This window comes from Manis javanica, chromosome 10 (genome assembly GCF_040802235.1).
Source record: "Manis javanica isolate MJ-LG chromosome 10, MJ_LKY, whole genome shotgun sequence".
Lineage (NCBI taxonomy): Eukaryota > Metazoa > Chordata > Mammalia > Pholidota > Manidae > Manis > Manis javanica.
This window is the reverse complement of record NC_133165.1, coordinates 28924095-28951489: the sequence shown is the minus strand read 5'-3', so window position 1 is coordinate 28951489 and position 27395 is coordinate 28924095. Positions and strand designations below refer to the sequence as shown.

Here is a 27395-nt window from a genome sequence, read left to right as displayed (position 1 = left end):
GGATCCTAAATCCAACATGACTGGTGTCTTTATTTATTTATTTGTTATTGTTTTCTGAAATCTCCAAATTTAATTGTGGATGTTTGTTTCTCCTAGAGGTTCTATCAACTTTTGCTTTACATACATGCAATTGTTATCAGATACATACACCTTTAGGATTAGGTCCTCTTTCTGAGTTGACCTGTTCCTCACTATGAAGTGAACTCTATCCCTGGTAATATATATACATACATACATATATATGTATATATATTAAGGTATAATTGTTATGCAATCTTATGAAGGTTTCACATGAGCAACATTGTGGTTACAACCTTGACCCATATTATCAAATCCTCCCCCCTGCTCTCCAGATTCTTTTTCTCTCTCTCTCTCTCACACACACACACACATGCACACAGAAGATGAAGACAGAAGCAGAATTTGGAGTGATGCTGCTGTAATCCACAGGACGGCAGTCATTGCTGGCACCCACAAAAAGCTAGACAGAAGCAGAGAGATCCTTCCCTAAGCCTTTGGAAGGTGCATGGCCTGTCAATATATCCATTTTGTCCTTCAAAATGAATAAATTTCTGCTACTTAAGCCACCCAGTTTATGGTACTTTGTTACAGCAGCATTAGACATACATACATGAGTAGGGTCACCCAGGACTTAGCACCAGTATTCAAACCCAATTCTTTGTGATCCAGAGCTTTCTCCAAGGAAACTTTTATTAGTAAATGACTTGATTTTTAGAAGCATAGGCTTACAGGTGGGGCACGTTATCCACACGTTCATTTACCTGGCAAATACTCAGTGCCTACTACATGCCAGAGAGCATTCCAGGTACTAGGAATTCTGTCCTGTGTACAGCTTACAGGGGGAGGACAAAAACTGAAAAAGGAAAAAATAAAAAAACACAGTAGGTCAGATGGTGCAAGAGCTATGGAGAAAAACAACAGAACGGGCAAGTTTAGTTGTGAAGGTCATGCCACTATCTGCAGGGTGATCAGGGACCGGCTCTCTGACAAGTCCGTTTTGCACACTGCCGCACGGGGAGGCAAATGCAAGATTTCGGACAGGTGAGTGCTGGGCAGGCAGGAGGCGGCCAGAGCCGCAGCGCGCCGCAAACAGAGTCGGAGACACGCTAGAAAGCAAGCCACCGCCGCGAGCGAACCGGACCCTGGAGTCGTCGCACCCAACATGGCGGCCGCGGACGGCCGCAGAAAGGCTAGCGGAAGTGCGTAAGGCAAGCGCCGGAAGTGAGCGCGGCCCCGCCCCCTGCCCGGGTCTCTGTAGAGCAGCGGACGCGCCGGCTTTGAGCATCCCTGGCGCAGCAGGCGGGAGGTTTCGGGCCTGCGGCCACGGCGGCCGCGGCTTTGCCTGTCCTCGACATGGCCAGCTCCGGAGAGGTATGGCGGTGCTTCTGCTCGCTGTTCTTCCTGCTCGACGGCCTCGGCCCCATTTGGCCCTTGCTGTACCGACCCCGGTCTTCCTTCGTCCTTTCCATCCCGCCCCGTATCCGCTCCTTCCTTCCCGACTTGGCCTGGCTCTGTGCTTTCCACCCTGATCCCGTTCCCTACCCCTACCCCGTCTGGCCCCTTCCTGTCCCGACCCTGGCCTCAGCTTCGGCCTTCCCATCCAGGCCCTAGCCTTGCCCTATCCTTGTCCCACCCCACCCTCCAGGCCTCACCCTGTTCCCGAAGGGACAAGCTTTCTCCCCTTTAAATTTTCCATCACTTTTCCCAACCCCTCATTTCTGATCGCCAGAGTTCCTCTTCGTCTCTCTCCCCCGTTTCTAGGCCCCTCTGGGCCTGTCAGGCCCTTTTCTCATGCCCCTGAGCTTTGGCTCAGCTCCTGGAGCTCAGGCCTTTCCCTCCTTGCCCGGTTCACACTCCATCCTCTATCTCTGATGACTCAATTCCAGTCCACTTTTCTCTGCGCCTGCTTGTTGTGTGACTTGGGGGATGATGGAGGAAAAGCCTTTTCACCTGGGGGTACTTAGGACTTACCCACCACTTCCTTCCTCAGTGCCCCCAGAGCTGGGTCTGAGACTCTGATGTGGTGCAAGGTATTTTATCTGCATACCAGGTTGTGGGGGTTTGGAATTGTGACTGTATTGTCTTCCCTTTTGTTGCCTCCTGCCTACCTCTGTGTGTACTTGTGTGCACCCGTGTGTATATTTACCATCTGGGACTCATACCCTTGAGTATGCGTCCTAAGTTTTGGGATTTACCGGTGCTCTGGAGAACAGGAATAGGAGGTTCAAGTGTTTTCTTCTCAGTGGAGGGGGTGTGGGTATGTGGAAGGTGGCTGGAATTTGCTGACAGGTCCTCTTCCTTTGAAGTGAGTTTGACTCAGAGTGGCCCTTGATTGAGGAGGGTGTGGGGCCCACATGGAGAGACTGGTGGTAGGATTGAAGGGCCAGAAAGCTGCAGCTCCTGGAGGAAGAGTTCTGGGCTAGCCTGGCTGTGCTAGCAGATTCCAGTTAGTCAAGTGTACTTGAGGGAGGAGACAGGGTCAGAGTATGACACCGTGGTCTTAAGGAATCCTGGTGCCAAGACCCCTTTGTTCCTTGAAGCACGTGTGGGTGACTTGGCCGTTGAGGCTTTTGTTGCATTGCAGGGGTCTCTTGGGTTGCGAGGAGAGAGGGGAGCCTGATTCTCCCATGGGTGTGGAGATCGAAGTCCCTTCTGAAACAATGTGAGTTATAGTTCACATACCATACAATTCAGTGTTAAAGTGTAGGATTCAGTGACTTTTAAAAATATGCTCACAGGGTTGTACAGCCACCCACTGTCTGATTCCAAGATGGGCTGGTCTGATTTAGAAAGTCATTTGCTGGCTTTCAGGTGCAGGTGCTGTGTTTCCGAGGAGCAGGGCTCTGCGTTTTTCTTTCTTTCTTTTTTTTTTAGTAGACTACCAAAAAAAGAAACACAAAAAACAAAACTCATATATATGTTATATGTATATTTGTTTTAAAGTTGTTTTCTTTTTTAATTAAGGTATCATTGTATACAATCTTATGAAAGTTTCACATGAACAACATTGCAGTTTCAACATTCACCCATATTATCAAGTCCCCCCCCCATTGCAGTCACTGTCCATCAGCATAGTGAGATGATATAGAGCCATTACTTGTCTTCTCCGTGCTGTACTGCCTTCCCCGTGACCTACCTATATTGTGAATGCTAATTATAGTAGGGCTCTGCATTTTCAGTGGCTCTTCAGATGATTCTGAAGCAGTAGTTGTTGACTCACCTTGATCAGTGCTGCTTTCTCTTGAGAATTAAAAAACTCCTTTTCAGGAGCCACTCCTGGGCTAAAGAGGAGGCAAGCAAGCAGACAAACCCTTGTCTCTCATCTGGTGAGGCTGGAGTCTGGTGGGGAGGAGGGTATCTGGGGAGGAGGAGCAGGAGGGTTAGTTAAGTGTGTCTGGGGCTTGCTGGGAGGGCTTCACTGCACTTGAGCTCATCTTCCAGTAGCAGTTTGCCCTGCACTGTGGCGTGTCTCAGGGAGGGAACAGCTTGTGCAAAGACTTGGAGGTATGAGTACTGTGTGTCAGGGGACACTCGAGAAGATGCCAGCTGGAGAAGCAAAGACCTAAAAAGAGTATAAACCTTAAAATTGTGCATCCCTTTGTTGTCAGGCAGCTGCATCAGGGGAGGTCTCTCCCTGTGTGCTTGGTGATACCTTAACCTGGACATGGGAAAATTCTTGACTCTGATCAAGAAAGAATTCTTGACCAGGGTGGACGAGTGTATAGATAAGGAAGCAAGGAAAAACAGGAAGAAAGGGAATTCATCGAACTCCTGCTCAGTGTAGGGCAGATCTCTTGCCGACTCCTGGAGCCAGGGTCACCTGGTATCCAGTGTCCGCTTGCATCTGCACAGCATGGGAATTAAGCCCCTATGACCCCAGGATTTGGGGGAGCTGTGGAGCACTGGGTGGAGTGAGTTTATGTTCCGAGAACTTACACTTCCCTCCTGGTCTGAAATAAACAGAGAGAGGAAAGGATTGTGTCAAGAATGGAAAGCTGAATGAAGTAGCAAAATGACAGACATTTACCACCAGAGGGGGAAGTTGAGAGTTGTGTCTTTATCACGAAAAGCGTTCAGAGATAAGTGCAATGGGCTCATGTAGGCTTATGCCACAAGAAAGTTTATTTGATGTAAGACAGTACACACTCAAGAGAGGAGTGCAGACAACCTCAGGAGTTTTTAAGGGTTTGGGGTTTCATAGGGCCTTTTGGGTAGGGGTCAGCATAACACATGATGTATACAGGTGATTCATAATTACTCTGAAGTTTTGTTTTAAGAATAGGATTATTTAGGTGACTGAGAATCCAGATCTCATCTACATATCCAATCTACATAGGTTTGATTTAGCCATTGGAGGGTTCTCTCTCATCCTGGTTACAAAGTTACTTAGTTGATTAAGGGGCTGGAAGAAGAGAAAGAGCAACATATAGATTAAGTTAAAGAAGAAGCTGGGTCTTTTTCACAGGCTAGATTTTACAACTGCATGACCCTTGTCTCATTTCCCTGCTCTGTTTCACCTTCAGAATGTCCCTGTGATTCAAAATGATTTTTATAATGTAAAATTCCACACATTTGCAGAAGAGTGGCGTGATGAACCTCTCTTGTGTACACATTGTCCAGTTCTACTAGTTGTTAACACATGACCAGTCTTGTTTCATCTCTGTCTCTACCAGCTGCTCCTCCTCCCCCCTGGGTTATTTAGAGTGTATTCCGGACATCTCATGATCAGTTCGTTTGTGAATCCTGTGATTTCTTTGGGACCCTGACTGGTAAACAGTCAGATGGTAAACATCAGAAGGGGATGTTTTTTGGGCAGGTACTGACTGTTTCAGTACTTTTAAAAGTTACGAAATGTTACGTGCTGAAAAGTATGTAAAATTCTTTTAACGCCTACTCTTCAAACCACTTTTAAGTTGTCATTATCTGGTTCTAGCCTGATGGTTCCCAGATGTGCCTGATAAAATCACCTGGCCTCTCCTCAACCTCTGAGTTGGAATTTCTAGAGTCTCCAGGAAGTGTCCCGCGGGACCTCCCCAGAAGCTCCAGAAGCCCCTTCGCCCATTTCTTTTGTGGTGGAGGGCAGGCCAGTTTCCCACTCGGCTAATCAGGCCCTTCCTTAGGTGTCCCTTGCCCAATGACCTCAGGCTACTTACCTAGTGTTTTTAAGATGGAGAATGACTCTGCTTCAGTTTCCCCAATGGCTGAGAACACAGTGTCCTGAGAAGCAGAGGGGACAAGTACAAGTGTATTTGGGTGCATGTGGAGGTGGGCATTCTCTGGGCCACATTTTATTTCACAAATGAAGAAACTTGGGCCATCCACCCTGCTGCTGCCTCTCCAGTTTGTACTTCTCCCTAGGAAAGGCGTGCAGACCTACAAACCACTGGACCCTTGACTCAGGAAGCTTCTGTTCCAGGGAAAGACTTCACCCCAGCAGCTACCTTCCTGGACTGGCTGTTGGGAGACCAGGGCGAACAAGTGCCTGTCCCAGCTGGTGGGGTGCTGGGCTCAGAACAGCAGTCGGAGCACAGTGAGTGGACATCCTGTGGGATGTGCCCAGACTGGATGAAGCTGTGGCTCAATTCCTGGTTTTAAGAGAGATTCATGTTAGTAGTGGAACTGTGGAAATTGTATGATGCTGGAGGTATTTTTAGTGTTTTGCTTTGTGTTCTCACCGCCTATGGAGACATTCCTGCTTTGATAAACTGCAGAGTGGGGATCAGGAGGGGTAAACCTAAGCCTGCTCAGCTGGATTCAAGCCCAGCCCTTCCCTCTTGTCCCCAGGCCCTCTGTGCCAGAGCCCTGTTGGCTACGCTTACCTGATAAGGACTGTCCCTGGAGATGAGTCCCTAAGCGTAGGGTGGGGTCTGGGAATCTGATTTTTTAACAGATGCCCGGGTGATCCTCATGATTACCTCTGGAAAAACTGACCTAAAGGAACGCCACAGAATGCAGTGGCCCTGGGGTATTGTGGACCTTGGGCCTGAGGGCACTTGAAATGGAAGGAGGGGGAAGGCAGTCAGGCTGCTGCTTCTTAAGAAGGGAAAGTGGGGAGGGCTGAGGCTGTGGAACAGGTGGTCAGTATTTGTGGAAACCCTTTCCTGGGCGTGGCAGGAGGCAAGGTAGTGGGGGTCGCAGTCAGAGTTCCTGGGAAACCCCTGGTGCCTGCGTGGGGTGTGCCCACAGGCTCAACCCTCCCCAGACTTCACTGTGGCCGTGGCAGCAGCATGGCTTTCCAAGCCTTACAGTTTCTGTGCACGCAGATATGTACTGAAGAGGAGACAGGCTGGGGGTCGAGGGGCTTCAGACAGATCCAAAGAGGCAGTAGACATAACTGGGCATGCTATCTTGGGACTGGGCAGAGATCCCCCCAGTGAGCACATCCTACAGCCAGGGAATCCCTCTGGGGATGAGGCAGGATTCCTCCCCCTCAGGGACTCCTCTTAGAGCCTCTGACTTCCTTTGTCCTTGACTTGGGGTTTCATGGCACACAGACATAAGTGAAGCCACCTTCTCTCCTGGCTGTCCACATCAAAAAGCCATTGACCAGTGGGATGGGAGGCACACGTGAGGGAAGCAAACCTTTTGCAGAAATCCACAAAAGCAGCATGGGATTTGTGGACATCTTACTGGAAATACCAACACACATTTCTAACCAGAAAATAAGATAAATGGAGATAAATTGTGCAATCCTTATCATTTATTACTAAAGATTTTAAAATGTTAGTCTGGTAGGTGCAGCTTCCTGTTTATTGGGGCGTTAAGTTTTGTCTCAGTGGCGGCTCCGCACGTCTTCCTGGCCCTTAATGACAGAGCGCTGTCAGCCATGGGGACGTAACACACAGGAGCTTGTTTACCTGTCCCTGTGCCCTGGGAGGCGGAGGCACTGCTCTTATCCCCAGTTCTTGCTGTTTCCTGATAGAAGTCTCCTACCCAGAGGTTTGAAGAACATACCTTGATACTGGGACAGTGGGGGGACAGTAGCTTTCACAAAGGGAGAACCTTGGCCAGTGGTTGTAAGTTGAATCTGAAACATGACAGACTTGACCAGACACCATAGATTTTGAGAAAATCTGTTACTTTTGGAGAGAGATGCTGGTGTGCAGATCTGAAAGGGGGTTTTGAAGAATGTCATGGGTTCTTGCTCTGTAGTTAATACTTGTTTTTGGTAAGAGCACCTTCTTTCCCATGGACCGTTCTGAGGGCTTTTTTCCCTGGCTGGGGAGGCCGGGATGAGGGTTGCCTTTGGAGGGGGGGCGGGTCCCAGGGGTCCCATGGGAATTCACGTCTCCCTTATTTCAGGACACGTTCAGTGATGGTGATGCACCCCCTGCATTGGCCACAATGGCGAGTGGTGCCCACTTGCTGGGCTTCTCAGACGAGATCCTCCTGCACATCCTGAGCCACGTGCCCAGCACAGACCTGGTTCTCAGTGTGCGGCGCACCTGCCGGAAGCTTGCAGCACTCTGCCTGGACAAGAGCCTCACCCACACAGTACTGCTGCAGAAGGACTATGAGGTGAGGCGACGTGGAGCACTGGCACTCGTGTGTGAGGGCATGTGGGTTTCAGGCGTCAGCTCTTCTGACAGGTGATTGCCTTGTGGTCTGGGCTCGTGTTTCCCAAGGAAGGGTGCTGTTGACGATCTGTCCATTGAGTGCATGGGCCACCTGTGTATCTCTGCAGAAGTGGCTGTGCAAGGCTTTGCCTGTTCATTTCTGATCTTACCGAGTTATGAGAATTCTTCATAGATTCTAGATACAAGTCTTTTGTCAGATACACGTATCATGGATATTTTCTCTTGTAGTCTGTGGCTTGCTGTTTTGCTTTTTTTTTTTTTGAGAGGGCCTCTCTCATATTTATTGATCATATGGTTGTTAACAACAATAAAATTCTGTATAGGGGACTCAATGCACAATCATTAATCAACCCCAAGCCTAATTCTCAACAGTCTCCAATCTTCTGAAGCATAATGAACAAGTTTTTACATGGTGAACAAGTTCCTACGTAGTGAATAAGTTCTTACATGGTGAACAGTGCAAGGGCAGTCATATCACAGAAACTTTCAGTTTTGATCACGCATCATGAACTATAAACAATCAGGTCAATTATGATTATTCGTTTGATTTTTATACTTGATTTATATGTGAATCCCACATTTCTCCCTTGTTTTGCTTTTTTAACAGTATCTTTTGAAGAGTGTAAGTTCTAATATATTGAATTTTTGAGTTCATTCTTTTTGTGTCCTATTGAAGAAACCTTTGTGAAACCTGAGGTCATGAAGATTTTCTGCTATGTTGTCCTATAGATGTTCTATGCTTTGGGCTCTTACGGTTAAGTCCATGATCCATGATCCCTGCTGTGCCCATCTTCATGTGTGGTGTGAGGTGAGGGTTCAGGCTCATTTTTTTACATATGGCTATTCAGTTGTTCCTGTACTGCTTATTGAAAAGGTTATCTTTTCCTCATTGAATTGCCTTGCATTCTTTGTTGAAAATCAGCTGGCAACATATCTTAAAGATAAAAGTGAACAGAGGCCTGACCTTAACCCAAATTTCAGGAGACTGTGGAAGGGACTCACAGCTGTTGTTACCGGTTGTGAAGCAGTGCTGTTGAAGCCTAGAACCAGGCCCCTCAGAGCTTTGGTGCTTTCCAGAAGGCCATGCTGTGCTTTTCCCCAAGCCACCAGGGTTCTTTTCCTGGAGGAAGGGGCATATGCCCTTGTGCAGAGCTGCAGCACAGGGTATTTGGAGCATTTAAAACATGTCTTTCAGCCCCTTGGACATTTACCTCAGAGAAGTGGGTGGGGCCACGGGCCTGAGGGATGCAGGCTCTCCAGGCCATGTTGCTTCTGAAGGCCTCACTGGCAACAGCGAGGACAGCTCTTGGTGCTGGGCTGCTGGGCTTGCTGTCGGCGTGATGTGGCTTGCCTGAGCAGTCCGGGCCAGGCTTTGGAGGGGTATTGAACGCTGTGAAAGTGCACATGATGTAAAAGAACACAAAGCAAGCTTCCAAGGCACGACTTCACTGTGTGACTTAAAAAACCCCACTAAACATAAAATTTACCACCTTCACCATATTTCAGCACACAGTTCTACCCCTGAAGCATTAAGTACATTCATAGTGTTGTGTAACCATTGCCACTATTTCCAGAAGGTTTTCATCTCCCTGAACAGAAACTCTGGACCCGTTAAGCAATAACTCCACATTCTCTTTACCCCCAACCTGTGGTAACCTGTGTTCCACTTTCTGATTGTGAATACGCCTGTTCTGGATGTTTCACAGACATGGACTCTTACAGTATGTGATCTCCTGTGATATGATGTCCTCAGGTCCGTCCATGTGGTAACTCCTTGTGTCAGAACTCCTTTCTGTGGCCAAATAGCATTCCACTGGACGTGCACACCATACCTTGTTTATCCATTCATCAGCCAGTGGGCATTTGGACTGTCCTGTCTTTTGGCAATTGGGAATAACGCTGCGATGAGCATGGGTGTGCAGGTGTTTGTGTGCGTCCCTGTTTTCCATTCCCCACACATACTAGGAGTGACATTGCTGGGTCACATGGTAATTCTGTTAGCTTTCCGAGGAGACACTGAACTTTTCCCCAGTGGCATGTGCACTATTGTGCATCCACCCTTTGCTGGGGACTCCTGACTGTTGGCGTAAGGTAAGTGTGTGGGGAGGGGATGGGGCTCTTCCCAGGAACACCCCTCCTCACCTGGAGTGGGGAGCCCCTGTAGGGCCCCTTGGCTCCCTGATTGTCATGAGGGGTGGCAACCTGAGAGGTGAAGGAGACCCTCGGGGCCATCACCCCTCTCCCTGTCTCCCCACCCTTCTGCCCTGCAGGTGAACGAGGACAAGGTAAAGCAGCTTGTGAAGGACATCGGCCGGGAGATCCAGCAGCTCAACCTGGCCGGCTGCTATTGGCTGCCGGGCTCCACCATCGAGCACGTGGCCCGCTGCCGCAGCCTGGTGAAGGTGAACCTCTCGGGCTGCCACCTGACCTCCCTGCGCCTCTCCAAGATGCTGTCAGCCCTGCAGCGCCTGCGCTCCCTGGCCATCGACGTGAGCCCAGGCTTCGATGCCGGCCAGCTGAGCGGTGAGTGCAAGGCCACGTTAAGCCGCGTGCGGGAGCTCAAGCAGACGCTGTACACGCCCTCCTATGGCGTGGTGCCCTGCTGCACGAGCCTTGAGAAGCTGTTGCTCTACTTTGAGATCCTGGACCGCACTCGTGAGGGTGCCATCCTCTCAGGCCAGCTCATGGTGGGCCAGAGCAATGTGCCTCACTACCAGAACCTGCGGGTCTTCTATGCCCGCCTGGCCCCTGGCTACATCAACCAGGAGGTGGTGCGGCTCTACCTGGCTGTGCTCAGTGACCGCACGCCCGAGAACCTGCATGCCTTCCTCATCTCTGTGCCTGGCAGCTTTGCTGAGAGCGGGGCCACCAAGAACCTTCTGGACTCCATGGCCCGCAATGTTAAGCTGGACGCCTTGCAGCTGCCCAAGGCCTGGCTCAATGGCTCATCCCTCCTCCAGCATATGAAGTTCAACAATCCCTTTTACTTCAGCTTCAGCCGCTGCACCCTGTCCGGCAGCCATCTGATCCAGCGGGTCATCAATGGCGGGAAGGACCTCCGGAGCCTGGCCAGCTTGAACCTTAGTGGCTGCATCCACTGCCTGTCCCCGGATGCCCTGCTCCGCAAGGCGGAGGACGATATTGACAGCAGCATCCTGGAGGCGCTGGTGGCATCCTGCTGTAACTTGCAGCACCTCAACCTCTCAGCCGCCCACCATCACAGCTCCGAGGGCCCGGGTAGGCACCTGTGCCAGCTGCTGGCCCGGCTGCGCCACCTACGCTCCCTGTCCCTGCCCGTCTGCTCTGTTGCCGACTCTGCGCCACGGGCTGACCGTGCTCCCGCACAGCCTGCCATGCACGCTGTACCCCGCGGCTTTGGCAAGAAGGTCCGTGTCGGCGTGCAGTTGTGTCCCAGCCCCTTCTCCGGGCATGCGGGCCCTCAGCCCTCCTCCGTGTTCTGGTCTCTGCTGAAGAATGTGCCCTTTCTGGAACGCCTTGAGCTGATTGGGTCCAGCTTCTCCTCTGCCATGCCGCGCAATGAACCTGCCATCCGCAACTCCCTTCCGCCCTGCAGCCGGGCACAGAGCGTTGGGGACTCAGAGGTGGCCGCTATCGGCCAGCTGGCATTCCTGAGACACCTGACATTGGCCCAGCTGCCCAGTATCCTCACGGGCTCCGGGCTGGTCAGCATCGGCCTGCAGTGCCAGCAGCTCCAGTCTCTTTCTCTGGCCAACCTGGGCATGATGGGGAAGGTGGTTTACATGTCTGCCCTCTCAGACATGTTGAAGCATTGCAAGCAGCTGAAGGACCTCAGGTAAGGGGTCCCTGGCTGCTCCTCATGGCCTCTGCTGGTCCTTCAGAGGCCTTAGGGGTGGCAGAGGGGAAGTGAGTAGCACCACCTTTCATTCAGCAAGCATCTAAGTACGTGCTATGTGCCTGCCAAGGCAAACTAGATGCAGGCTTTTCCTCCCGGAGCTGAGTCTTGTGGGGTGGGGGCTGACTGTGCAGTGGCAGGACCCAGGGAGGCACGGGACTTGGGCAGGCAGCGGTTGGCAGAACCCAGGGAGGGCGTGCAGGGGGCACCAATGCCTGAATCAGTGCGTGGTCCTTATCACTGTGGCTGGCAGGGTGATTGCGCTGGAGGATGCTGCTGTGTTCAGTCTTGTTCAATCCTGTGGCCACCTCATGAGGGGGCTGTTACTGTTTCCATGTAGCAGAGCTGCTAAGTTGGGAGCCAGGAGTTGAACTTGGGGCTTTTTGCCTAACTGGCAGAAGCCCCAGAAGCTTACAGGTATGCTGTGTGCTCCAAACTAAGTATTCTCAGGCACCTGTCCAGTGGCTTGGGGTGTCTCCGGGAGGTGGGCGGTGGCCCTGGGGTGAAGGTGCTGGGGACCTTAGCCAGCAGAGGGGGCTCTGATTTCCAGTTCCAGAAGGTCCCCCTGGCATCCCACCTGGACTAGAGGGGCAAGGGTGGAGGAGATGGGGAGATGGGCTCAGAAGGGGGACCACACTGTTGACAGGTGACAGTGACCTGCAGCAGAATGGCAAGGCTGATTCAACATAGTGAGAGGAGGTAGAACCCATGAGTCTCAGAGAACCCCACCCAGACTGTTGGTGGGCAACTGGTAGTTTCCAGAGCCCAGACATGAAATGGATTCCCACTGAATCATGCTGTGGAGTGAAGGGTGTTCTTGTGAGGGCCCAGCATTTAAAGACTTAAAGACTAAGTCTTTGTTAACAGGAAATGTATTGAAAATCTTGATGGATCTGATCTTGAAAAATTGCACTATTTTGGGGGGCACGGGGAAGGCATTATAACACAGAGAAGACAAATACTGATTCTGTAGCACCTTACTACACTGATGGACAGTGATTGAATGGGGTATGTGGTGGGGACTTGATAATGGGGGGAATCTAGTAACCACAATGTTGCTCATGTACTTATATATTAATAATACCAAAAAAAAAATTGCACTGTTTCCCAGCAATTGCCCAAAATGTAGTGCTGGCTCTGTGAGGAGGGGCGGAGGTAGCTGCAGTGCTTAGCTCAGCTGGTCTCTCTGTGAGGCTGTGGCTTGTGGGGGACATCGGGCACTGGGACAGCTATGTGTGTCATTGTCCCCATGACAGTAAGCGCTCACTTTGTGCCTTTGCTGAAGGCCAAGTGCCAGGCTATGGGCTCTCAGGACCTGTCTGGTTTAAGCCCCGTGACAGACCCTGAGGGGGCCTTCTTTGGTCCCATGGCACAGACAGGGCGGCAGAAGCCTGAGGGGGGAGTTGAGTTCACCCAGTTCAGTCTTACTCCAGAGCTTGACCCTGGCCCTCGAGGCACTCAAAATGGAGATAAGTGTGTCCTCTGCAGACCTCCACTCTCCCCCTCAGAAGCTGTCATGTGACAAAAGTGAACCAGATTTGAGTGTTTGCTGCTTACACCCTGGAGCCTGCCAGGCTGTGCATCCCCTCTGCACCATCTCCAAGCACAGTACACACCTGGGCTTCCTGAGCCCCTCAGATCTGGGGTGAGGGGCCCGGGATCCCACCGGCCTTCCAAATGGCAGAGCAGGTCACAGAGCCTCCGTGCTGCCTCCATGTGCCCTGGATCTGCAGCTTTGGTTCTAGCCTGAGCATCTGCAGAGCCCCCCATTTGGGGAGAGGGTTGTTTTATGCCGTGTCCTGTGCATCCCAGTCACACTTGTTGTGAGAACCATGGTGCCAGGTATTCTGAAGCCCCCAGTTGAGAAATCTGAGTCAGAGTTGACTTTAAACAAATTGTGAGCTTGGTTTGTTAAACCCTGTAGCCACAAGCGGATCATGCCTGCTAGGGCTATGGGTATGGCCTCCCCCATGGCTTTCAGAGCCTGCGAGGAGATGACACAAGATGTCACGAGGCATTAAGGATGCGTGGCCCATGGAGTGGCCACTGCCATTCCCATCCAGGGCCCCTTGGGGCCCTCTGTCCCACTCTAGGTGCACGGTGCCCAGATAGCTGGTCTACTCCCAGCCACTGGCTTCTTGGAGCCTAGCAGGGTAGAGGACCTCATGCTCACTCTTCACTTCCCGATTCCAGCCACAGTCCCTCTCCCCATACACCTCAGCCTCATGGCCCACGTTGAATCCTCCGTGTTAATTTATCAGGCTTGTGCCCTTCCCCTGCCGGGTTGGGTTGGGGGAGGACCAGGGTTCTGACAGCAGCAGTCGGCCCCCTTTACCTGGGCCTCCTGCTTTGCAGCCTTTCTGTCTCACATTGGGCGTGGGTACCTGCCTTCTCGTTTGCGTGTCTGCAGCCGCCAGGAGTCACCTTTATTGTCACCCACTGGTCTGTCTCTGTCCAGTGCCGCCTCCTGCTTTGTCTCTCCTGTGTCGTCACTATCAGATCACTGGCCTTGAAGCAGTTGTGGTGAGTGTGTGATCACGGGCCACGTGTAGCTTGAAGCTGCAGCTGGATTGCAAAGTACATTTGACAAATAAATGCCCTGGTCCACTGTTCTGTCACCCTTTTGGAGTCTTGTCATCATGAACTGAATATTCCTGAACTTGGGGAGCCTGAGAAATCAAATGCAAATTAGTTCTGGTTTAACTAAACTCAGAGCCAAGGTATTTCTGGATCTGTCATTTTTGCTGTCAGGTTTTTTCTTTCTTGATACCCCTTAAACCTTCCACTTTTCCAGCTGAACTCTGGTCGATCCATTTAGTCATCATCAGGGAGTGTTTGGCAAAAGCAGAAATCGATGAGAGTAAGATAAAGCCACATAGCCACGGGGTTAAAGAGTAGGGGCACTCAAAGGCAGATAAGGAAAACTGGCCATCTCTCCCGATGCTGGCCTCTCTTCCAGAGCATTCATTTCGTGTCTGCTGCCTGCAGTTGCATGGAGATGGCAGGTGCACCCAGCTTGTTTGGGCTGCTGGTCATGTCACAGCAGGCCTCCACTGTCCCTTCACTGTCCCAGTAGAAGTGGTCAGAAGGAGGAGGAAGAATCAGCAAAGGAGGCCAAGCAGGAGCCGTCAGGGAGGATGAGGCTGGTGGGGGATGGGAGACGTTCCAGAAACGAAGGAAGAGATGGCAGCTGCTGGTGTGGGTTAGGTTGACTCGCTGGTGACACTGCTAACAGGTACCAGCCCCTTGGACATTTTCAGCACATAGATAACTATTGTCCTATTTTGCAGGTAAGGAAAGTGAGGCCCAGGGGTTAATGAGCTTGTCGCAGTGACAGAGCTGTTCTCAGGCAGCTGGGACACTTCCTGCTTCGTGGGGCTGTTGGACATCGAACAGGGTGATGTAGTGTTTTGTGCCCCCGAGTGTCTTCCAGGGCCTGGAATGTGATCCTGTGACTGAGATCTTCCCCAGGACCAGAACCATACATACTGCCTATGCCCTGTGGCTGGGAGGCCTGCAGCACTGGAGATACGTGGGTTTTGCAGGCTGGCCTGAGAACCATTTGTAAAGCCTCTGTGCACACTGGCTGCTGAGAACCATGTCTGATTAGAGCTAGGTACTGCCTGTTCAGAACAAACACGAGTTTCTAGAACCCCGCCAAATAGCCCTGTTCTCTGGATTCCTGCCTTCTGTGGCAAGCTGAGCCTGGGGAGCTGGAGAGAAGGAAGCAGGTGGTGCCCGCCCACCTGCCATGGGTGTAAGCCACAGAAAGGAATTGTGTTCCATGCTTAGGAGAGGCTGGCACACTGCTCCTGGGGCTGTCTCCCTGGGTAGCTCCTGCACTTGCCAGTGGAATATTCCAGAGATGGCAGCCCTTGGAATCCCAGGCTGGCTGGCCTCACCAGCAAGGCCATGAATTTGAGCTCTGTGCCAGCTGGGGCTCCTGGCTGGATGCTGTGTCCATGCAGCCAGCGCCACTCCTGCAGGGTGGTAGTGCAGAACGTGATGTTCTGCTGGGGCCTCGTGGCTTTGGATCTGTGGCACACCTTGGCAGTGAGAGGATTACAGTTTGGACAGGGAAAGGCACCTTCTTTCCCAAGGCTGATGAAGGTCTGTCCTGTGGAGGAGGGAGGGGAGTTAACGTTCCCAAGTCAGTCAGCTAGCTGCCTGTGACCCCAGAACCAGGATATGTCTGGGTGGAAGTGAGTGGGCCCACTGGGAGTCAGGCCCGCCCTGGAGGCCTGGGCAGTGCTTGGGGCCTGACGGGTGGGCAGAGGAGAGAGGGTACCTCCCCCACCAGTGCCTTCCTGTGTCCACAGAGCTGGGAGGAGACCAAGCTGCCTCTCCAGGAGCAGGGTTTGTAGGCCAGAGGTTTACTGGCTGGGAGGTTGAGGCCTGGCTGGGAGGGAGAGGGACTTCAGACCCCCAAGGCAAAGCCCTGGCGGCAGGTCTCTTTTCTTCCCTCCCTGCCCTAACGGCAGCCACCTGTGCCGGGGTGTGGCCTGGGGGAGGTTTGGGTGCTCCAGCCGTCTGCTCAGGCAGCCGGTGATGGGAACAGGACAGTCCCTCCAGGCCTGCCCCCGTGAACACCTTTGTCAGGTGGCTTCCTTCAGAGTGGGAGAATCTGGGAGTGGCTGGCTAGTGTTTAAAAGTGTGTATGTGCAGAACACATGCTCACTCGGCCTACTCGTTCTGCAGCGAGGAGGTTCCTCGCAGAAAGCGCGGGCCCGCATCGCCACCTAGTGACCGAGGCTGCGTCTGCCGCTCGCCTGAATTTCCTGTCGCAGCTGCCTCACCGCTCAGCAGTCATGGTTCTGGACTTCTTGATCCTCTCATTTACCTGTAGGACTTTCTCTATATAATTTATTTTTAAAAGATAGAACCAAATAGTGTGTTCAAATATTTTCTTGAGAAAAATCAACTTTTCGAGAAGTTTACATCCATAATAAGGACGACACTTGCTCTCTGGCCCTGTGTGATGCAGGTCTCCCCCTGTCCTTGGCTGAGGCGAATTAGGGTCCCACTCAGGCACCTTTGGTCTCTGAGAGGTGCGCTCTGCTCATGGCTCTGATCTCATTCTTTAGGGTCGAAGTCCACTCGGTGGGGCTAGAGGGTCAGGCTCTGCAGTGGGGTATCCCCTCGCATCTCCTCTCTCAGAGCTGTGGCTGCCTCCTGCCCCACTGGGATAGTTGGTAGGGGGGTGAGTGTGAGGCTTTTTGGAATTATACCCCAGAAGGACTGCATTCTCCCCACAATCTCAGTGTCAGGAGCTTATTAGAATTTCTACTTATATTTAATTAGAGTGAAACTAAAACCCACTCTTCATTAGCTACCTTTCAGTGAGTGGGGGCCTTACAGAAAGGTCAGGATAGGCCATCCCAGTGCTGCAGGACATGCTGTTGGTCACCTGCTCTAGATAGCTGGCAGCTGCCTTTTTCTTAAAAGACCCCATTCTCTGTTCTGTGTTTTGTCCTCAGCGTCAGGATGGTAGAGACGAAACTCAGGACTCCTGTGGGTCTTACTTGGCCTTGAGGACTGGGGGCCGCCTGTGACTGCCCCTTCCTCATGTCCTGGGTGGGTCAGCCCCTGGGGGGTCTCTGCATTCAGAGTACTTGGTTCTCCCTCCACCTGAGGACTCGGGGCTTGGATGGGGACAGTGTGTCCCCAGTGCAGGCCCACTGCCTTGTGGGTGTATGTGTGTGAGCATTTCTTGTTCCTTCTGGAAACTTCTCTCCTTTTTTGATGAGAGCCCACAGCTACAGAACACCTCAGGTGTGGCCGCCTCTGTTTACAGTGAGAAACCAGCCTCAGGGCAGCCCTGAGGGTCTCACACAGAGGTGGAGGTCTTGCCAGCCTACCCACCCAGGGGGTTCTGTCTGCCCCGTGGGCAGGGCCTGGCGCCCTGCCCAGGCCTGGCGCCTGTTCCCGCAAGAGGGATTTTCATAGTGCTTATGCCTTGGGGAAGAGTTGCCTGGTGGATTTGCTTGGCTGGACTTGGGGGGACTTGGAACCCCACACACGGTGGGGTCTTTGTAGTGGAGCGCTGTCTTGGGCCTGCCTTCTGGGGAGGACTGAGTCCCCACCATTACTTGCATGAAGTCTGCCAGGGGCCTTGGTGGCTCCTTGACAACCTTGCCTGATGCCTGGCAGCCACCCTTGTGAAGTCCTCACTTTTAGTCCATTTCAGACATAGGTGACCAGGAGTGGGTGAAGCGCATTAGCAGAGGGGAAGGACCTTCCTCACAATTCGTCCCCCTCCATGTGCTTCTTGCCCTCCCAGCTTCCAGGGGTGGTGGGTTTGGTTGCCTGTGATTTGGGCCCAGCTTCCATGGGCAGCTGGGGCCCCCGCATCGGGTGGCCTGTGCCCCCGAGCTGCGATTTCCCTCAGCTGGGCCCCAGTCCCTGACAGCCACGGCCCCTCCTCCCCAGGGCTGCCATTGTGCTCTGGGCAGACGCCTCACAGGCCTGTCCCACCATGTGCCAGCCTGAAGCTGCTCTGGCCAGGTGACTGGTGACCCTCTCAGAAGTCAGAGCAAGCTTTTTGAAAGGGCAAGTGAGACGCATACATGTCTGAGAAGGACGGAAGTCCTGCCCAGGGCTGTGGAGCAAGGAGGTGTCTCCACGCCTTGCTCTGCTCTCCAGGGGTGATGATCCTGAACAGCTTCTCTTGTGTTTTCTGGGGAGAACTGCACAGACAGGTACACGTTGTGTAACTTAAGAGCGGAGAGGTGTCCATGCTGTTCGCTCTCGGCTCCTGTGTCTGTCCTGGAGCTGCTCTGATGAGTGGCCACAACTGCATGGCTTACGAAAAAAGAAATGTACTCTCTCAGCTTTGGAGGCCGGCAGGCCACATCAAGGGGTCGGTGGGCTGGGTCCCTCTGGAGCCTTGCCCCCACTGCTGGCGGTTGCTGGCATTCCTTGGCTGTGGACGCGGCACTCCAGCCTCGGCCTCCACTGTTTTGTGGTGATCTCCCTGTGTGTCCCTGCGCTGCTGTGCCTCTGCATGGCCTTCCTATGAGGAACTGGTCCTTGGGTCAGACCCCACCGTGATCCAGGGTAATCTCACAGCGACTCAGTTGTACCTTCAAAGACCCTGTTTCCCATTACGGCACATTCACAGGGGGGTTAGGACCACCACATTTCTTCTGAGGGACACAGTTCATTTCCCCTCCCCATCCTCCTGGGCTCTGCCCTCCTCCAGCCGTGGGTGCCCCTGGCAGCCCCTGGCATGCTGTTAGCTTGCCCCTGCCCCTCTGCTCTTCCCTGCTGCTCATTCCCAAGGGCTTTTGAGGCCTGTGGCCAAGTGTCCTGCCATGAATCCAGGCATCTTCTTGTTCCACAACCAAGTTTCCAGGAGGAAACTGAACTGTCCTTTCAGCTTCCCTTGGCATGCCCCATGTGTCGTCTACTTCACCGTGTCCTTGAAACTGCCCTGTCCTCTCTGCTGTCTATCTGGGAGTATAGATGCCCAAAGGAAGGGTTGGAATGTTGTCCTCTGCTTGGCTTTCTTGGGTCTCTTTGTCCCTGTGGCTGGAGCCTTGTGCAGTCTCAGGGCACCTCCTTCGTGCTGTGCCAAGACCCCTCCGTGGTGGCCTGGGTCCAGTTTTCTAAAATTGAACTGTTCTGGGGGGGAACCCTTGAGTCTTTGTTGTCTGCAGCTGAAGTCTTAGCTTCTTAGCTTGGCCCTTCACCCTCAGCTACCACTCTGGCCTTGAATCTACCCCCTTCCAGGTGTAGCTGAAGGGCCTCACCTGGCTCAGGCATCTCCTCCACCCCACCCCAGCCTCTCCCCCACCCCACCCCAGCCTCTCCCAACCTGTCCCGCAGTGGTTGTTCCTTTGTCTAGGTGAGCAGTACTGTGAGTGTCTGTCCCTTGGCAGACTGGCCCCCTGAGGGCAGGGGCCACGTGTAAGTGGTGTTTGCATCCCTCTGCCCAGCATTCCAGCTTCTGAAGGGAGAGGAGTGCCCAGCAGTTGGGCCCCTAGCAACGGCTGGACTGGCTGTACACAGTGGCTGGCTGGTAGCGTCAGCCTGCTGGCAGGTCTGCCCCCAAACCAAGATCTCTGAGGGAGACCCCCTTGGGTCCGAGTCCTCACCAGGTGCTCCAGGGGACTGTGGTGTAGACGGGTGTAGGTTGACTGGTGTTGGCCGTCTTCAGCTCTCAGATGTGCTTGGGGCTCTACCCGGGACACACAGCCTGCTCAGGCCGGCTCTGCCCGACAGTCTCACGCTGTCCTCTCCCCACAGGCTCGAGCAGCCCTACTTCAGCGCCAACACGCAGTTCTTCCAGGCGCTGAGCCAGTGCTCCGCGCTGCAGCGCCTGTGCCTGGTCTCCCGCAGCGGCACCCTGCAGCCGGAGGCTGTGCTGGCCTTTATGGCGCGCTGCGTGCACGTCGTTGTGTGCCACATGTTCACCGGGGAGTCGCTCGCCACGTGCAAGAGCCTGCAGCAGACCCTCCTGCGAAGGTGAGTGGGCACAGTGGGGCGGGCCTGGGGACAGGGGCTGGCCGCACCATCCCACGGCCTGCTCGTCCTTCCTCCCTCAGGCTTCTTTGGGAGTCCAGCAGTAACTCTTTGGATTCAGAAATGCTGGAGAGTGGAGCGAGAAAAGAGGCCAGGCCGCTCCCTCGCACAGCAGTGCCTCATGTCCCTGGCCACGCTCTCTGCCTCGCGGCTGGGGCCGCCTGCCCTAAGCATGACTCCTGCTGGCATCCTGCGGCTTCTGGAAGGGACTGCCTCTGCTCCTGCAGCTTGGTGATGGGTGCCAGGACTGAGTAGTACCCCGTGGCCAGGCAGCCGCCGGCCTCAGGCTTGGTCACTTTGCCCAGGGAGCCTTTTTCTGTTCTGGGGTCTGACTCGGAGCCTCCTCATGCTTGGTTGTCTTGGCTTCTTAACCCTTTTGTCTGTGACAGACCCTGGTCTTTCCTAGTCCCCTCGTGACTTTGACACTTCTGAGGAGCACTGGTCAGCTGTTTGGTAGAATGTCTATCAGTTTGGGTTTCTCTGATATATTTTTGCCAGAAAATCACAGAGGGGATGCCATGTCCTCAGTGTGACTCATCAGTGACTGGTGTTGTCACGTCTCTCACCCCTGGTGATGTTACATGGTGTCTGAGGTTCCTTCACTGTGAAGCCACTGTTACTCCCTTTCCAACTAATACACATGCTGTGGGGAGACACCTCAAGAGTCTGGGGATACCTTGTCTGTTGTTGGACCTTTGTGCGCTGACTTAGCACCCAGCTGTGGATCTTGTCAGCAGCAGTTGTTTGATGTTTGGCTAACGATGGTTTTCTGTTGTCTTCATTCCTCCTCCATTGTTAGTATGAACTCTACTGTGAGAAAGCTGTTCCTTCTCCCCATTTATTTATTCAATTATTTACTTACCTCAGCGTGGACTTGTGAATGTTGACTTTATGCAAGGGGTTCTAGTCCATGCATGCTGTGCATGTTCATGTTGTTACACAGTGTTCCAGGTTTGCCTGTGGGGTGTTCTTTCAGGTTGAGTCCTGTGCCCTTTTATCACGCCTCTTCCTACGCATTCCAGGCTCATCTTAATTTTCTCTGTCCCAGCCCTGGAATCAGCGCCATGCCTCCATGGAGTCTGGTCCCTTCCATTGGAGAGGGAGATTAGAGACCAGGCTTGGGTTATTAGGTGCACTCAGTGCTGCTGGGGTGTTATTGCCTCCAGGCCCTTCAGTGGATGGAGTGCGAAATTGATCTCTGTATGTCCTGCCCAGCATTACAGGGTTCCCTCCATCTGTGAAGGCCTAGCTCTCCTTAATCCACAGTGTGCTTGCTGACTTGTTCAGTCCTAGTGTGTGTGAGAGGCAGTTTCAGAATGGCTGGCCCTTCTCCCTGTGCGACACAAATCTGTGACCTGAAGGATAGTATTTGTGCACATTCTTGTCTCATCCTCACGGTCTCTAGTCTGAACACTGCTTTCCAATGTTACTTAGGATTGTACTTTGCTTCCCTGCATCCTTCACTGTGAGCAAGTTGCTCGTTTGTAATACAGTTAGGTTCATTTATTACTGCTTTTTTTTTTTTTGAGAGGGCATCTCTCATATTTATTGATCAAATGGTTGTTAACAACAATAAAATTCAGTATAGGGGGGTCAATGCTCAATGTACAATCATTAATCCATCTCAAGCCTAATTCTCGTCAGTCTCCAATCTTCTGAAGCATAACGAACAAGTTCTTACATGGTGAACGAATTCTTACATAGTGAATAAATTCTTACATGGTGAACAGTACAAGGGCATTCATCACAGAAACTTTCGGTTTTGATCACGCATTATGACCTATAAACAATCAGGTCAAATATGAATATTCGTTTGATTTTTGTACTTGATTTATATGTTGATCCCACATTTCTCCCTTTATTATTATTATTATTTTTATTTTTAATAAAATGCTGAAGTGGTAGGTAGATGCAAGATAAAGGTAGAAAACATAGTTTAGTGCTGTAAGAGGGCAAATGTAGATGATCAGATGATCAGGTGTGTGCCTATGGACTAAGTATTAATCCAGGCTAGACAAGGGCAGCAAGACATCCACGGATGCAGAAGATTTCTCTCAAAGCAGGGGGGTGAGGTTCTGAGCCTCACCTCTGTTGATCCCCAAATTCTCACCTGATGGCCCCCCTGCGACTGTGCCTGTCTTAGGTTGTTCCTCCCTTGAGGAATCTTACCCGTCTCTGGCTAACCAGTCATCTTCTGGGGCCATACAGGGAAATGTAAAGTTGGTAAGTGAGAGAGAAGCCATATTGTTTGAAAAGGTTAGCTTTTTACTTCTTTGCAGATTTATGCCCTGTGGCTTCTATGCCCAGCACTTGTCTCGAGGTATCTTTACCACCTGGAGGAATTATGATACTCGGTAAATTCGATATGAGGCACGAATATTACTGCTTTTATATTCCATGTTGCATTCACCGCACGTCCTGGTAGATTTTATTTATTTTTTTTGTGTGCAAAAAATGTGCTTGGATAAGAGCCACCCACAGCCCATGTCTCTTCTTCCCTGCCGCCACCCGCCCCTCTCCAGCCACGCAGTTCTCACCTAATCTTTCTGTATTTCTGTTGCATAGACAAGCAGGTATGGAATACTTTACTCAGATCCCCACCTTTTTCATATGCAGTTCGTTTTTTCACTGAATAATGTATGTCTTGGAAATCACATTGCAACAGCTCATATAACTCTTGCTCATTCCTTTTACAGCTTCACATTTCTTCACTGTGTAACATACAACAAAAAAATTTACCTGCTTTTAACTGTTCTTTCTAAACTGTTTTTAAGTGTCTAGTTCAGTAGCATTGAGTGCATTCATGTTGTTGGCAGCTGTTACCACTGTCCCTCCACGGAACTTCTCATCTTTCCAAAGTGGAGCTATGTTCCCACTAAACACTCATTCCCCATCTTCCTTCCCAGCCCCAACCCCTGACCCTGCCACCCACCATCTACTTTCTGTCTCTGAATTTGATGACTCCTGGGGCCTCATAGAAGTGGAACCATACAATATTTGTCCTTTTTGTATATGGCCTTTTCTGCATTCTTTTTGAAATTTAAGAAGCTTAAAAAATAGAAATGAAGGATTATCCTATAATGATTGAAATAAAGTCCCTTTAACTCCCTGAACCTACCAATATGAGTTTGCTTTCTGAATCTTTAAAATACATCCCCAAGTATCCATGAGAAGCAGTGTTTTGTTTTGGTGTGTTGTAACCTCCATAACCATGTATTGTCGCCCATGGGTGTGCAGACTGTTTTTTTCATCAGGCATTGTTTTGAGATCTGTCATTGCTGCTCACATGGCGCTCCTTCATTCCTGTTGGGCGCTGTGTGTAGTAATCCTTCAGATAGATTCATTGCATTTATCTTGCAAGCTATTGATGGATATTCTGGTTGTCTCCTCTGTCCCAGTGAATATACTTATTTGCCTTTGTTTGTGTCAGGCAGCATGTTCCCAGAAGTGGCACTACTCAGGCGTGTTCAAGAAAATGCCAAAATGCTCTCCAAAGCCTGTTTCCCATAGTGGGGCGGGAGAGTTCTTGCCCCACGGCCTTGCCCCATTCCATGGTACTGTCAGACTTCCCAGTTTCCTGGGTCCTTTATGCCTCCTGAGCTTGTGTCTCATCTGTCCCCAGTGAGGAGCATTTGGTGTGTTTATTTGCCAGGTTGCATCTTCTCGTCTGAGAGCATCTCTTCAGATCCCTGACTTTTCTGTTGGGCTTCTTTTTTTTTTTGAATTTTTTATTAAGGTACGATTGATATACACTCTTATGAAGGTTTCATATGAGAAAACAATGTGGTTACTACATTTACCCATATTATCAAGTCCCCACCCATACCCCAATGCAGTCACTGTCCATCAGTGCAGCAAGATGCTGCAGATTCACTATGTGCCTTCTCTGTGCTACACTGTTCTCCCTGTGAACCCCCACACCATGTGTACTAAACATGATACCCCCAGTCCCCTTCTCCCTCCCTCCCCACACACCCTCCCACACCCCTCCCCTTTGGTAACTACTAGTTCATTCTTGGAGTCTCTGAGTCTGCTGCCATTTTGTTCCTTCAGTTTTGCTTCATTGTTATATTCCACAAATGAGGGAAATCATTTGGCATTTGTCTTTCTCTGCCTGGCTTATTTCACTGAGCATAAGGTCCTCCAGCTCCATCCACGTTGTTGCAAATGGTAGGATTTGTTTCTTTCTTATGGCTGAATATGTGTATATGTATCACATCTTCTTTATCCATTCATCTGCTGATGAACACTTAGGTTGCTTCCATATCTTGGCTATTATAAAAAGTGCTGCGATAAACATAAGGGTGCATATGTCTTTTTGAATCTGAGAAGTTGTATTCTTTGGGGATATTCCAAGTCCAAGGAGTGGGATTCCCAGGTCAAATGGTATTTCTAGTTTTAGTTTTTTGAGGAACCTCCATATTGCTTTCCACAGTGGTTGAACTAGCTCACATTCCCACCAGCAGAGTAGGAGGGTTCCCCTTTCTCCACATTCTCGCCAGCATTTGAGTCTTTTCGATGCTGGCCATCCTTACTGGTGTGAGGTGATAATCTCCTTGTGGTTTTAATTTGCATTTCCCTGATGATTAGTGATGTGGAGCATCTTTTCATGTGTCTGTTGGCCATCTAAATTTCTTCTTTGGAGAACTGTCTCTTCATATCCTCTGCCCATTTGTTAATCGCGTTATTTGCTTTTTCAGTGTTAAGGCATCTAAGTTCTTTATATATTTTGGATGTTAACCCCTTGTCGGATATGTCATTTCCAAATATATTCTCCCATACTGTAGGATGCCTTTTTGTTCTGTCGATGGTGTCCTTTGTCGTACAGAAACTTTTTAGTTTGATGTAGTCCCATGAGTTCATTTTTGCTTTTGTTTCCCTTTCTCAAGGAGATATGTTCAGGAAGAAGTTGCTCGTGCTTATATTCAGGAGATGTTTGCCTATGTTTTCTTCTAAGAGTTTTATGGCTTCATCATTTACATTCAAGTCTTTAATCCATTTCGAGTTTACTTTTGTGTATGGGGTTAGACAATAATCCAGTTTCATTCTCTTGCAATTAGCTGGCCAGTTTTATCAACACCAGCTGTTGAAGAGGCTGTCATTTCCCCATTGTATGTCCATGGCTCCTTTATCATATATTAATTGACCATATATGGTTGGGTTTATATCAGGGCTCTCTAGTCTGTTCCATTGGTCTACGAATCTGTTCTTGTGCCAGTACCAAATTGTCTTGATTGCTGTGGCTTTGTAGTAGAGCTTGAAGTTGGGGAGTGTAATTCCCCCTGCTTTATTCTTCTCAGGATTGCTTTGGCTATTCAGGGTCTTTGTGGTTCCATATGAATTTTAGAATGATTTTCTCTAGTTTGTTGAAGAATGCTGTTGGTATTTTGATAGGAATTGCATTGAACCTATAGATTTGCTTTAGGCAGGATGGCCATTTTGACAATATTAATTCATCATATCCATGAGCATGGGATGTGTTTCTGTTTATTGGTATCTTCTTTAATTTCTCTCATGAGTGTCTTGTAGTTTTCAGAGTATAGGTCTTTCACTTCCTTGGGAAGGTTTATTCCTAGGTATTTTATTCTTTTTGATGCAATTGTGAATGGAATCGTTTTCCTGATTTCTCTCTATGCTAGTTCATTGTTAGTGTATAGGAATACCACAGATTTCTGTGTGTTAATTTTGTATCCTGCAACTTTGCTGAATTCACATATTAGATCTAGTAGTTTTGTTGTGGATTCTTTCAGGTTTTTTATGTACAATATCATGTCATCTGCAAACAGGGACAGTTTAACTTCTTCCTTGCCAATCTTGATGCTTTCTATTTCTTTGTGTTGTCTGATTGCCATGGCTAGAACCTCCAGTACTATGTTGAATAGACGTGGGGAAAGTGGGCATCCGTGTCTTGTTCCCAATCTTAAAGGAAAAGCTTTCAGCTTCTGGCTGTTAAATATAATGTTGGCTGTGGATTTGTCATATATGGCCTTTATTATGTTGAGGAACTTGCCCTCTATACCCATTTTGTTGAGAGTTTTTATCATGAATGGATGTTGAATTTTGTCAAATGCTTTTTCTGCATCTGTGGAGATGATCATGTGGTTTTTGTCCTTTTTATTGATGTGGTGAATGATGTTGATGGATTTTCAAATGTTGTACCATCCTTGCATCCCTGGAATAAATCCTACTTGATCATGATGGATGATCTTTTTGATGTATTTTTGAATTCGGTTTGCTAATATTTTGTTGAGTATTTTTGCATCTCTGTTCATCAGGGATATTGGTCTGTAGTTTTCTTTTTTTGTGGTGTCTTTGCCTGGTTTTGGTATTAGAGTGATGCTGGCCTCATAGAATGAGTTTGGAAGTATTCCCTCCTGTTCCAATTTTTGGAAAACTTTAAGAAGAATGGGTATTAGGTCTTCACTAAATGTTTGATAAAATTCAGCGGTGAAGCTCTCTGGTCCAGGAGTTTTGTTCGTAGGTAGTTTTTTGATTACCAGTTCAATCTGGTTCCTGATAATTGGTCTGTTCAGATTTTCTGTTTCTTCCTTGGTCAACCTTGGAAGGTTGTATTTTTCTAGAAAGTTGTCCATTTCTTCTAGGTTATCCCGTTTGTTAACATGTAATTTTTCATAGTATTCTCTAATATTTCTTTGTATTTCTGTGGTGTCTGTAGTGACAATTTTTCCTTTCTTATTTCTGATTCTGTTAATGTACATAGACTCTTTTTTTCTTGATAAGTTTTGCTAGGGATTTATCTATTTTATTTTCTCAAAGAACCAGCTCTTCCTTTCATTGATTCTTTCTATTGTTGTATTCTTCTCAATTTTATTTATTTCTGCTCTAATCTTTATTATGTCCCTCCTTTTACTGACTTTGGACCTCATTTGTTCTTTTTTTCCTAGTTTCATTAATTGTGAGTTTAGACTGCTTATATGGGATTGTTCTTCTTTCCTGAGGTAGGCCTGTATTGCAGTATACTTTCCTTTTAGCACAGTCTTGGCTGCGTCCCACAGATTTTTGCAGTGTTGAATTATTGCTGTCATTTGTCTCCATATATTGCTTGATCTCCGTTTTTATTTGATCATTGATCCATTGGTAATTTAGGAGTGTGTTGTGAAGCCTCCATGTGTTTGTGGGATTTTTCATTTTCTTTGCTTAGTTTATTTCTAGTTTCATACCTTTGTGGTCTGAGAAACTGGTTGGTACAATTCAAATCTTTTTGAATTTACTAAGGCTCTTTTTGTGGCCTAGTATATGATCTATTCTTGAAAATGTTCCATGTGCACTTGAGAAGAATGTGTATTCTGCTGCTTTTGGGTGTAGAGTTCTGTAGATGTCTGTTAGGTCCATCTGTTCTAATGTGTTGTTCAGTGCCTCTGTGTCCTTACTTATTATCT

At 49.8% G+C, this 27395-nt stretch overlaps 1 protein-coding gene across 4 annotated transcripts in view; it reads left to right on the top strand.

Annotated features, from left to right (window-relative positions):
• Window positions 1-1245: 1245 nt before the first annotated feature.
• The window catches only part of FBXL18 (F-box and leucine rich repeat protein 18), a 63002-nt gene continuing 36852 nt past the window's right edge, over window positions 1246-27395 (top strand). For 2 of the 4 annotated variants that reach the window (XM_037007942.2, XM_017664201.3), the window contains exons 1-4: window positions 1246-1392; window positions 7324-7539; window positions 9869-11412; window positions 19720-19938. In XM_037007942.2, coding sequence (XP_036863837.1) covers window positions 1375-1392; window positions 7324-7539; window positions 9869-11412; window positions 19720-19938 — 1997 coding nt within the window. In that variant the 5' untranslated portion in view covers window positions 1246-1374. Of the gene's footprint in view, window positions 1393-5379; window positions 5552-7323; window positions 7540-9868; window positions 11413-19719; window positions 19939-27395 lie in introns of all 4 variants that reach the window. The other 2 variants (XM_037007932.2, XM_037007952.2) reach the window with 2 other exon arrangements.